We start from the raw sequence: 13945 nt of genomic DNA, 5'->3' as shown, positions 1-13945 counted from the left end.
TATAAATAGAATTAATAATAAAAAATAGGCACAAATATTAGCAAAATAAAAGGTCATAGAAAGAATTAATACTCTTGATGACAGCTGTACAGATAATTGCTTTCCAAACTCACCTATCATGTGGGGGGGCGGGGGGGGGGGGGGGTAACAATCAATAAATTTTAATTCCCCCTTCCCTCGTGAAAGGAATAATATGAAATATTTTATTTTGTTTCAGGATAAGTTAAATGTTTAATATGAACCAAACTGTTTAATTCCCAAGTGATACAGCATTATTTTATACCTCAAAATAACAATTAAAAATATACTGTGATTTTATATTGGGCCAAGTCAACAAAAGAAAGACTCGAGGAACTGCCTGATGAGACTATGATTACCCAAAGCTCTGTGGGCTGAGAAACCGTCGAGTCCAGAACATCTAGATTCAAATCAGTCTCACGGTGGAAAGGAAGTGAATCACCACCAACATGAGAATTATCAGACTTCTAAAGATTCTGAACACCCTTTTGTACAAATTTCCCATCCCCTCAAAACACACAGGTGCATATCCCACTTTATTCTAATCTCCACAGTTCAGGCTTTAGCTTCTCTCTCTCTCTCCCCACCAGCCTCGTAGAGTGTTACTATTTGTATTGTGACTCCTCATCAAAATTTTTGCAGGCACGGAATCTTGTCCTGTCCCTATTCACCTCTGCAGAGGCAGATGATAACAGGATCTCACATCCCCAAATCAGTTTCCTACCACAAGATTAAAGAGTCATTCTCCAGATAAATGATGAATTAAGCATTTTAGACAAGTTGCAACAATTCCAAAGGAAGAGACTAAACAGAAGCCCCAAGCCAAATTTCCAGTGCTCTGGGAAGATGGACAGTGTTGATTCAGTTTTGTCAGGCCTGGAAATGCAGTGCATCTCTAAAATACTGCCTTGATTAGTGGGTAAAAGGATAGAAAGAGATGCTTAACAATTGTTTCAGAAACACTGAAACAGTTCATTTCAGATGCATGGAAGAAATGCAATGGAATGCTTTCTTCCGTGAAACCTTGCTCTACATTTATTGCTCTTCATTCACGTACCATACTGGCGAAGATCCAAGCAGAGATTAGCTCCGTCCACTACAGTTGCATTTCGGCAAATGGTCCACAGATTGAAGTACATGTAAACAGGCAGAGAAGTGAAAGCCGTAACACCAAGCCAGGCCAACATAAAGATGTATGTCAGCATAATAAACTGCAGTAAAAGAGGGAAAAACAAAACCAGTGGTAAGTCAGAACTTAACTGATACTCCATTGCAAAAAAAGAAACGTCGGAGCAGTAACAAATGCATCTCTGGGTTTGCCTGTTTCTGTCCTTATTTAAATTACATTTTTGGTCTGATAATCAATTCATGATCTGGTCAAAGTGAGTGACAGAGCACTAACATGATGTTTCTGAAGAACAAACAGTTATGTTTCCAGAAGTGCAAGCTTAACTCACATTCCTGTCAGTCACTCTTAGTCCTATGATTGATGCAAAGCACCACATCTGAAGTACAGACAGCTGTGTGTTTTGTGAAGCATGTCTCTCCCTCTCTCTCATCACCACTATTCCAGAGTTAAGACAAGAGGCCACATGGTTGTTTTTTCCACTATCAATCATAACGCAAAAAAACCAGAATGAAATACTATAGCTTTTGCTTGCTTCTGCTTTTAAAATCTGGGCCTTAATAAACACAAGTCATTATCCGTGGCTGCCACAGAATCTCACTGGCAAATCAATTTTTCATTGAACCAATGAGACAATGTATTTGCCATTTTGTTACTGTCTGTAGACATATTTGGGGTCGACATACAAGGGAATTTGTCATTCAGAACAAACTAAGGACACTTACCTCTGTTAATAAGAAAAGCATTAAATTACAATGCTTTGCAACATGTGTTCTCCAAAGGCTGTATGTTTGGGGTTTTTTTAGCCATGAGCTTAAAGAGTATAGTAATCTGCTTTTAGGAGGCATTTAACTCTACTTGCCTTCAGGACCAGTAGTTACGCTGGCATACCCAGTTTTGCATATATGTAAGTATGCTACATTACTACTCTGTTGTTAACCTGAGATGACTAACAGACACATTCATCAATAACAAATTTCCTTTTTATTTTATGCTGTGGAAAGACTATGAAGAAGTTACATGGTTAAATGTGGAAGATAAGTCAGCCTCTAAACGTCGAATCCAAATAGCCGCAAGATATGATGGCTTCAGAAATGTTGATGAATCTAAACACATTTCTGAAACAAAAATGTTTCACCACACTAACATTTTTCTAGTTGCTTAACCACAGAAAAACATTGACTCTGAGAATAAGAAACGAGATATTTTTGAAAGCTGAATAAGCTGGTCTAAAATCTGTTTAAAATTAAACCTTAAAGAGTAAATAAGGGGAAAATGGAAGATATTTTCTAGTTCTTTTTTAATGTAAGATCTCTCATATCAGGCGATAAAGAAAAAAGCCTAATATAAATACAGATTTTTTGTTACAGAAATCAAATAAGGTCAGACACAGAAGAGTTGTAAATAGTAGTAAAAATTGTTGGAGGGGTGGTTTGTCCATGTGAACCTGATCAGGAAAAGCAATCCAGAACGACAAAAGGTTTGAAGTTTAGGTGAGGTAGTTTAATTACTTTAAAGTTATGGGATGGACATTCTCAAGCAGTATTAAAGGGACCTTAACTTGATTTACTTTAACTCACTTCCAAAGGGTACTAAATAAAAGCCATTTTAATTCAGCGGAAGTGTATTTACATAGGGATTTAATGTAGTTTAGTTAATCCAGTTTAAAAATCAGTTCAGATTAATTTTCCTGATTGTCCCTAGGTAGATGAGTCTTGCAGCAGTAGTTTGAAAAGCTGAAGAATTAATAGCACTAAAAATAATTATAATAAGGATACAGGAAAGTAAAAGATAAAATGGAATAAAGAATTGAAGTATTCTGTTCAAAACTTTGGGTATCTGCTTTCTATCCTTTCCTTTATTTAGCACTTAACACTTCAGCTTTATCTGCCGGTTTGTAAGTTATGAACCATTTTAACTTTTCCCTTAACATCAAACTAGTTTAAAAGGGAAACTGATGTTTCTAATTTATGTTTAAAGATTTTTGAAAATGTATTCATGCAGATAATGGCTGTCTTCCCTTCCAACTTTTCCCCAAAACACACTTACTAGAAAGATAACTGATAAAACAGAGAAACTGATAGCAAAGTCTATAATAAATATACATGCTTGAATGTTACAGTAGACTTTTCTATGTGCCAGTTGCTTTATATAATGGAAATTCTATTCCATCTACTGCAGATAAAATAGTCAATACAAGCAAATACTTTCCTATACCCACTCCTGTTTATCTTTTCCTTATCGCTCCTTTATTGTTTTCTCTTTTTTTTTCTTTCTCTATATCACAGTGTTAAAGCTATTGAGACAACATCTGGTTCAACCCCAGGCACTCATTTACAAATAATTACTTGGAAAATTACTTGGAAATGTAGATTCACTTCAAGGCTATGAATTTCCAACTAAAATGCCATGTCTGATCTTTATTATCAAGCTACAGTTGTACTTAATTTTTCTAAAGAAAGAGCAAGAAACGAGAAAAACACTCTGTGTTCTCAGAACATCCTTTAAAATCTCAGTTTGTTATATTCTAGAAGTATTTTAAAAGTAAAACCAGCCTTCTAGCTTATATCCTATGAGTTTGCCAAAAACAGGTAAGTCTTATTTTTGAGCCTTCTTCCAGAATTTCTGGCCTAAATATTATTTAATAAATTTAATACATTTCTCATTGTGGTACATGCATAATAATAATTTAATGGAGAATCTTTAAATCTTTGATATTAGTTATATTACTAAACTCTAGTAACTGTTTTTAAGACTGGGCTCCATAGATTCATGCATCTTCCTATTCTGTGATTACCACCAAACAAAGTAAAAAGATCAGCCTTACTATGAGCATTACAATTCCTATTTAATGTCTTTTTGTTTTCTGATCTGTAGTAGGGATAAAACTCTCTGTAGCTTTGCTTGCTTAAAAATCTGTACTGAGAAAATACAAAGCACTGGTATAGCAAAGAGGGTAAAAAACAGAACTTAATAGCCTCTAAAAAAAATATCTGCCTTGGGCAATAGAATAAGAGCAGGAGAAATCTGTCAGATGATGGCTGCCGGGAGTCACAAGAGCTGCCTTCTTAAAGAGAATTGCCTGCTTGTTTATGGAAGGGATTCTCTTTGGAAAACATGATTCTGTTTGGTTAAGTATCTCAGAAAAAATGAATCAAATGCTGATTTCATTTTAAAAACATATTTTTTAAAAGGAAGAACTTCATTTTTCCTCTTTCAGTCACTTTCAACTGAAGAGCCAGTGGCCAACGATATGCCCAAATCCATGTTATAAAACCAAGAAGACAACGCGGTGGGGGAGGGCAGGGGGGATAAGAGACATTTCCTTTGTTTCTTGTAAGAATAACTAAAATGCAAAACTTCAAAAATTCATGTTAAATCACTTGGTTGTTATGAGTTATCCCTGGAAGCTGCCATCACTGATATCTGTGAAGCAAACCACAAATATGTTATCTGGGCAATAATATACTTTCTGCTGTAGGAGCAGTACAAAGGAAAATATTAACCTTGCAAAACAAGTTATTAGTTTCTAGCAACACGAGGTGTTAGCTTATAAATTCTTGTTATAATGGGGTGAAATTGTGATGTTTACTTTTTTTTAAAACCACAGTGAAATATTTTTTTTTTTGATCATTTTCTCTGCTATTACAATCTTCCCTTTTTACTCTAGAGACCTTACAAGAAATGCTTAAGGAGCCTGTTCACTCCAGGAATTAAACTCAGAACACAATCTGCTGAGATTCAAAGGGATCTTTCTCCTTTGAAGTAGCATTCTGTTATGTGACAAGTCAAAGATTTATGAAATAGCAGTACAGCATCTTAAAGAGGTATCACAGTTTGTTCTTTTGTATGCTATCTATTGCGTTGGTAGTGAAAATTGCTTTCTCTGATCAGTTCAATTTTCACTGAAAGCCGCTAAACACATAAATCAAAAAAAAAGCTGGAACTGATAGTGAAATTCATCTACCAAATCGTGAAGATAAAAGTTCATTAATCAATACTCAGTTCACATCAACAAAGAATAGCTAATATGAATAATTATTTGAACAAAACAAATCTTCAGCCTTTGGAGCAGATTTCTTGTACCAACACCATGGATGGCAATACCTTCTTGCCAGATTTTATAAGCTTTTCACTGCCAGTAATGGCTTTCCTGAATCATAATTTATCAAAGCAAGCAAATCATCAACCTTTCTGGAAAGATTTTTTTATAAAATCTGTTGCACAGACCAATGTCAGGAACTGGAGATTTCAGAGCATGCTCTGAAATGGTATGTATACAGCACAACAGCTTTCATGGTGGGCATAGCTCTCTGAAATCCTGTTTCCATGGAAAACATTACCCAAATCCTATTTATTTCCATACAATCGAGATTTCAGTTACTACTTTCTTTTTAAAATGCACGGGTATTTGTCCTGTGAAAAGCACATTCATTGAATTTCAAACACTTTTCTTGTTTTAGTTTTGTTATAGATATTTTCATACCCCTGAAGAAACATTTTATGATTGCTTCAGTGACCCTAAGGACAGAGACAGTGAAATTGTATCTAAAAGGTATGAGAGACTGATTGGCATGGAAATAAAGTAAAATCCAGTCATTTATTGTATAAGGGCACTGCTGCTTACTACAAAAAAATAATGTGGAAACATAGCAACAAAATCAAAGTGCCTGAATAAAACTGAACTCCAGAAACCTCATGCTGCTGTGTAATTTTATCTTTGTTCCAAACCACTTGGCACCCTACATTTACACTTCTCAATTTAATCATACACTTATTTTATATGAATTCCCTGACATGAGCTCTCAACCCAGAGTTGTAAGAAGATGTACACCTTGCTGTGTTTATATCTCCTTTAGATCTATTATCCTGTGACACGCAGAGAAAACTTAATTGTTTACTTCCAGATTGATGATCTAAGAGGTCCCTTCCAAACCTCCGAGGCTCAGAAATTCTCTTTGACAGTTTTTGCCAGAGATCAGAACTACGTTTATAGAGATCATGTACCTCCATCCTGCCAAAAGCCTATTATGCTTCGTTGTGAAACCCTATCACCTGAAGATGAGCCCAGGGTTAGCCCAGCTGCCTCTAACTGGAGTACCATGAGGCACCTGACCTCCGCAGCGCGTTGTGCAGCCCTGGTTCTGCATGCAGTTTTCCAGTTGCATGTCAGAACGAGGCCCTGGGGGTCATTTGATGGCAACTCAGAAACATGAACAGGCAGGTCTTTTCAATTTCCTCCAGAATTGCCCTGTCTCTCTGATGTCATGTTCACTTTCAATTGTCTATAGACGTGATTTCAATACTAACAGAAACTTATTTAGCTTTAGCACTTTGTGCAGCTTTCAATTCATAAATGACCTTCAACTTTCAGGCCTTCTGCCTCAGTCTTGTCCATTTTTCCTAGGAGAAATTCCTCTGAGTTAACGCTACTGTCTCCTTACCTTCTGCATATTCTGCATAAATACGTTTACATATTCTTTTTTAAATTATTCATTGCAGTTGCCACATATTTTTTTCAAATGCTGAACTTTGTCTTGAAGCTGTACCGATAGAGTGCATATTTCCTTCTGCAGTTTACAAGAAGTCAGACTTAAAAGTACCACTACCTCAGACTTATTGTTTAGTTGCATTCAGTTTTCTATAATGCAGGGTTCTGCCTGCTACATTACATCTACAGTCCAGGCTCAGTAACATCCTTTGATCAAGAAATTGTTATCATACATTAGTGTAAATATCAGATATTTTGTTCCTAATCTGTATTCTTACACTACAGGGTTTAGTTATTTATAGTTTTGGAATGTTCAGAATTAATCCAACAGAAATCTGTAATTTTTGCTCTTTTAGAGAAGAATCTCTGCATAAATACTTCAACCTCTTTCAAATGTTTTTTTGCAACAGCATCTTAAGTGTATAGAGAGCATGAAAGAGAACAATTGGAAAACTCACTGAGTTTCTTGGGAAAGGATTTTAACATTGCAGAATCTAAAACAGCCTTTGTTACTTAATCAAAACTGTTAGGTTCTCTAGAACCAGCAATACTATTCTTATTTATTTAGATCTAAATACACCAGAAATTGAAAAACTTATACAGATGTCTTTAAACTTGTTGGTATAATAATGCCTAGTATGTTACAGATCATCCTTTGCCACCCTAGCCAACCTCTCTACATCCTATTCTTATGCACAGTATGAAATCTAAATAAGTTTAAGGACTGCTAAGTACCTCACAACCAAATGGCCTCCTCTAACATTCTTGTTTCATTGCTAACTAGCATCTCCTACATTCACACCTCATTCCAAAACAGAAATAAAAGATGAAGCAAAAGTATTTCAACTTACCTCATTTTACATATAATGCTGCTGGAAGAGAGAGATTGATGTTCTGATATTATCACTAAATGCACTATAAATCACAGAAAATACACACTTAGAAATTCTTTTCTGCTTGGTCTAAAACATCACTTTCATTGCTAACAATCACTTGTTGGACATTTATTATTGTCTCTACAAAACGTGTTCAACCTCTCTCTCTCTCTCTCTGACATATTATATTCTCAGGCACAGCTCCAAGAGTCTGGTTGAAACATGGATACATTTCATGCTATGCTATTACTGTCATGTGGTTGATTCTTCTTGGCTTGGATTCAAGTCAACTGCTTCAAGAGGAAAAAAAAAAAAGCCAATATTTGTCCAAATTTCTATTCATAGTGGGACAGACTTCTCAGATTTGCCTAATTGCAATTCATCCATATACTAAATGCTACCTAATGTGACATTCCTTAGATTGATAAAAGTTATTATGAGAAAATTATTAAATCCCTGAAACTAAATTTTGAAGCATCCATTTTATGAAACTTTATATGGGGTTTTTTTAAACATTTTTCTTCTACAGACATTTTAGATCAATGAAAAACTGATTTTCACAAAATTAAAAGCAATTCACACTTACTTTCTGCTCTTCATCTGCATATACATTTTTCTAATATTTATTTTGAATGTGTATTTCAAGGTTGAAATATGCTACACATGATGTCTATTGCTTTGTGACTATTTAGATGGTTATAAAAAGCTGGTTTACTTTCTGATTTACTCTGAATTGATATACTGGTATTAGCGAGGGAAGAGATTTCCACAACTGCATCAGAAACACAGAAGAAGATTCTCTAAAAAAATGATTCTTTTTTTAACTTTGTTTTGTAAACATAGTCAGTTTGAAGAAGATGGCTTTGCATTGATGCAAGAGTAGGTTTTCCCTGAAGATTTTATAATTTATCTTTCCATCTTTCCTGTAATTTCATATAAAAAAAATACTTTTTTTTAAACCCACGAATCTTTTTCTAGAATATTGATGGTTTTGTAGCATTGTGCTGCTTAAAATTGTTAACATTAGTTGTTTTGTATGTCCTTCAGGCGAGACCATCATTTTTTTTAGTCCAACAGGCTTCTGAAGTCCTACGGAGAGCATTGGATCTTACTGCTATTAAACAGCAGCAGAATTTCCTGTTTAATTTCATAATATTCCAGATAGGAATTATCTCCTTTTTTGCAAAATGTATATGCTTATATTTTAACATTCTTGAGGTTTTTCTCTGCCTTCCATTTTTCTTTTTGGTCATGTTTCTAATACTTTGAGGAACTCTCTGGGAATATAGCTAAAGTATTGGGTTTGTATTTAAATGTGTTTACAGATAAATAATCTGGTTTTAAAACTGCTTATTTTAAAAATTGAATAGATATCTTCATTAAATACTGCTTCTTCACGGGTTCTTCAAATGGTGTTCGCGCCACATAACTATTCGGTTTAAACACATAAAATATGAAAAACAATTAGTTCCATCAAGACCCACTCCCTGACAACACAGGTAGGTTCTAGCGGTAAATTTTCCAGGTACTTTGCTTCAAAATTGCTGATAACCTATTTATAAAGTCCTGAGCCATACTCTAATGGTTTTCAATGATGACAGGTTTTCTGTACACTGAAAATGATAACACTGCACTGTACAGATTGCTTACATTTTTTGCACTGCCAAAACTGTGATTTTTCTTCAGGAAGTTTGCATGATTATAGTTGGGAACAAGACAGTGAAGCTTAAACTAGAAGACAGAAATAATACTATTATAACTTCTCTAAACAGATGTGTCACTCAAAGTGAATGCCTGGCTGTCAAAAACAACATGTGTGCTTTCCTGATTTGTTCTTAATGGAGCTTGAGAAGCCTATGAGAGAATCAAGGGTAGGGACTTTCCTTTCTCATTTGCTGTCTTGCCAAGCAGTGAAAGTCGATAACATGGCTTTTAATCAGCCAGGGGATTCTGAAAATGTGACCTTAAATGTTGGAATTTTTCATCTGAAAAAAGAATTGATAAAAATACTCTGGTTGGCCAAGTCTAACCACCTTAACTTGAATGCATACATCATATGCAAATAAAAGGATACAAGCAGTGAGGAGGTAAATCTACAACTTTCCGTACTTTTTCCTGGGCAAGCAATACCAAAAAAACATTGCAATGGTAAGTTTGAATTAATAAGATGTCAAAAGGAAAATGCAGTTGAAACAAAGAAGAAAAAGCTGTATATGGTTTCTGTGGATTTTGGGGAAAGTAATTTTAAGTGGGAGAATGAAAAACAAGCAGGCTAGAAACCATTGGGAGGGCATAAAGGAAATCTTTGACCATAAAATTGTGAATTTATGACAATGCCACTGACATTCACAGGTTTAAATAACTATTGAAAGAGTAAAATGTCTATATGCAGTGAAAAAGAATAAGGCAGCCAGGTGAGAAAAATGTTCAGGGAAAACTGGTCATCTGATGAAGTATTCAAGTTAAAACTGAGAAAGATTATCTGAACCTGAGGAAAATAAAGCTATCAGCTCAAGCAGTTAATGATGGTTCATAATAGAAAGATAAATCCCATGGAGGACGTGTCACGGCTCCCACAGCGAAGCCCACTTTGGAAATGTATAACAGCACATTTTCAGAAAACAGTTTCATTTAAAAAGCTGCTTATTGACTAAGCTTACATGCCAAAGAAAAATCCTGTTCTCCATGTGAAAGACACACTGTAAGCTTGTACTTACAGCACAATCTGAAGTAAAACCTTTTTGTCCAGTTTATCACCAACAATAAAAATTCTGTCAGTGAGCAGCAAGACAGAAGCCGAGAAGCTTCTGGCAAGGCATATTACAATGTCTGGCACACTCTGTTAAAGGAAGCAATGAACACTGGAGTCAACAAAAGGGCTGTGTATAAAACACATGGTAGTTATGTGAGAAGAGGAATGATCAAACAAAAGAATGATTTTATAAGCGTGATATCCCTGAGTGAGAAAATGTGGAAGTATAAAATGAAGAGAAACAAAACCACCTGGCTAGGTTACAGAAATAAGACAGACCAAAAGCACCGAAAGCATCCAGAAATATATAACAAAATAATTTCTGAGCTCACTGCAAAAGATTTCTAAAAGTATAACAAATAGAGGGGGAAAAAACCAAACTTGGATTCTTCTTTCTTTTTAAGAAAACATATGTATAGTAACGAAGTAGTTTGGAGAGTATTGGCATAAAGCTGAGAGATTATCTTAACCACATGGCTGACTTTCTAAGTGTTTCTAGGTCTTGTCCTTCTTATTTCAAGAACAAGCACATAAGATTACAAGGAACCCAGTGTTCTCAAAAAATTCCAGCATTGGTCTAGTATCCAGAAATAAGATTACTTCCAGAAACCTATAAAATCGTTCATATTTTTTACTTTATTTACTAGCTCCAGCAGTGTTTAGATAGCAAATGCTATTCACCTAAACTCCTATTAAAGGGACCAAGCAGGACACGTCCTACTAAATTAAGATAGTTGACTGAAGTGCTTGATATAAATGACTTAAGGGTTATTCTCTTTGCAAAATATAGGACATTCATTTGCAGAAAAAATCAGCTTGCTTGAGAAACTCTCTAACCCTCCCTCTCCTTTAATTACTGAAAGACCATAAGCTTTCTCTTGGAAACCTTAGTGATGTTCCTAGTTAGGTGGGATACATGTGTGTAACAATATATTCCCTCCGAAGTTAACATCTCCATCAGCTTCTGGATCATTTGTGACAATAATGCATGATTCTGGTTTTTAACTGCGCAGTCTGAAAGGTCAGACCACCATATGAATCTCATTTTCCCCATTCCCCATTCAGTGTCTGAAACTACAGAAGGCATTCGTTACTTAACATGTATGGGGACAAGAGTTTTATTAGATGCTTTCCTTATTTAAGATTGCATTAAAGGAGTCTAGACCCATAAGCACATCTGCTGTCTTGGAAAGAAGGTCCTTTACTTCTCATAAATGAAGAAGCAGTGGTATGAAGTATTCTGCATTTCTCAGATACAGCAGTATTCAACCAGAAGGAGGGCCTCTCTATCTGACAACTCAGCATTTTGCACCAGAATATCCAGATATGGTATCTGATTTTCAGAAATGAGGGCTTCATTTCTAGCATGCAGAAACGATGCATCTGTTCTGGGTGGGAAAGCCAGCTGAGCCCGCACTGAACACTATTCCTCCTGTTACACAAAGAATCAAAAGTCAATATGGTGCAGTTTCACTGCCTCTACAATAACTGGTCTGGTAAGGGCAAAATGAAGTGGCAAGTTCACATCCCTTGCAGATTTGCAGAACTTCCATGGTTTGTCTTGCAAAATAAAATCTTGAAATATTTTGGAAAGTTCAAGTTTTAGTTTATGCACTCAAGAATCAAGGGTCAAATAGTACATAGGCATTCGGGTAGCCAAAATAATTTTCAAAGGCAGAAAAATCTCTTTCACTCATAAAAATAAAATGTTCCTAAATACTAAAGTTACAGAAGATATATTAGTCAGTGCAACTTATAATATAAAACAACTTTATTTAGAGCCTTAACAAGTTTCATTTAAAAGGTAAGATAGAAAGAAATAGAAATACAATGGCCAGGATGAACTCTTTATTGAATATTTTCTGATGAAAGAAAAAGAACTGCTTTTCCATTTCATAGCATGAAATGAGGAAAAAAGCCTCATTTGTGTTTCTTTCTTCTTTTTTTTTTTTTTTTAATCTGTAAGCAGACATTCAAAAACAAGGTGTAAATGAGGTTTTCCATGATCAAGCCTGATGAATATAAATAGGAAGGGTATTAAAAGGCAAAAACACAGTGTCAGAGTCAGCTTCAGGCCTGTCTGCTATTCTTCACTAATCATGCTACAGCACAATTATATATAACTGTTTATTTAATTATCTAAAAAAATGTTCAGGCATTGAAAAATGAAGACTAAAAACACAGCCATCCCTCCTTGAATGTGACCGGCATTGTTATTCTGCTTTTGTCTTACTTCTCACAGTAAATTAATTCTGAAAACACTGCCAATGAGACTCCTCACTGCCACTTTCACAGGCCCTTTCTCAGATCTGAGAGGGTACAGTTCACAGCAGCACTGGCATGACTTGGGTGCTAATCCACTGAATGCTCATATAGGCTAATTAATTAACTATACAATCACTGGAAAGGTTAGGTTGACTATTTCTTTTTCCATTACTTCAGAAAAAAAAATTCCTTTTGCCCCTGTAGAGGTAGGAAGTGAGCTATTCATAGTGAAAGAGGAAGGTCAGGAAGGGCACGTGAAAAGTTTCTGTAGATGCTGGCACTTGCTGTTCTTAAAAGCCTACTTTTCAAAAAATATTTTGAGAAGAAAGAAAAAAAGATGTTACTTTTCAGATTTCCAAGAGAAATATAGCTTGCCCATATAAAGTTAAAACAAGATTTTCCTCCTTGAAATTTTTTGTTGGTTGTTTTTTTCTCCATTATCCTAATAGGTTTAGTCACAGATGTAATAAATACACTCGTGCAAAATATTAATGAGAAGTAATTGCTGACAATGGTAAAGCAGGAGGACTTCATCTTCAGACCTTAACATGCTAAACTACTATTTAGAAAGACATCAGCAAATTTGATGTGAAATCATGTCACAATTGAACTTTTAATAAGGTGGTTTTGATGTGGAGCCACTTTTAGAATTTTAATTCTTCAAAACAAAAAATATCCTGTATGTACATTTCTGTTAGTATTAAGGTATTGCTAAAAGAAATCAACTGTTTAGTCTTTGACAGCTTAGATTTTAATATTTGCAAAATTACTATCTCCAAAATGTATACTAGGAAGCTTTCTGGCAACATGTAGTTGTCATGTCAACCCTCTTCAATAGCATTATCTTATTTTAGCAACTGTACATAAAAAAATTTACTACAGAAAATGTGTATAGCAATAGAACAATCTGAGATTGGCAAACAAGGCTACAAGGTTCAGTTTACCTCTCCAGCCATCTTTCTGTTGTTCTCAAAACTTCTTTCTTCATATCATTACATGACTTAAGGAACTGAATAAATTATAAACATACAACTGTTGGACTGAAATATTTTCTAATTCTCAATGTTTTTTTATATGTAAACTGTTATTTGCCCCTTAAGAATTTTAAATATGAGATAATCAAAGTAAACTTAGTAAAAAACAGTATCAAATTTTAATTGACAAAAATGCTGTATGTACTGCCTTAGTCTCAAACCTCTAGAGCACAGAAGCAAAAGCCAGGATAATAACCCAAAATAGTTCCAGACATTTGTATAGCAATCTTACTGATATATCATCAGAATAAGACAAGCAATTAAACAGCGGGGGTTTTTTCTCTTCCCTGGAAAAGAAAAAAAATTTCACTAAGTTAAATACATTATTGTTATTATCCTTGAACTCAATTGATGGTTTATTTTAATTGTGATCATAAAACAGTA

General features: G+C 34.9%; 1 protein-coding gene across 2 annotated transcripts in view; it reads right to left on the bottom strand.

The window, feature by feature from the left end:
- Positions 1–13945, bottom strand: part of GPM6A (glycoprotein M6A) — a 139592-nt gene that overhangs the window by 15273 nt on the left and 110374 nt on the right. For both annotated transcript variants that reach the window (XM_027789707.2, XM_005239522.4), the window contains exon 4: positions 1076–1229. In XM_027789707.2, the coding sequence (XP_027645508.1) occupies positions 1076–1229 (154 nt within the window). The remainder of the gene's footprint in view (positions 1–1075; positions 1230–13945) is intronic.

Source organism: Falco peregrinus, chromosome 2 (assembly GCF_023634155.1).
Source record: "Falco peregrinus isolate bFalPer1 chromosome 2, bFalPer1.pri, whole genome shotgun sequence".
NCBI lineage: Eukaryota > Metazoa > Chordata > Aves > Falconiformes > Falconidae > Falco > Falco peregrinus.
This window is presented reverse-complemented; position numbering and strand designations above follow the sequence as displayed.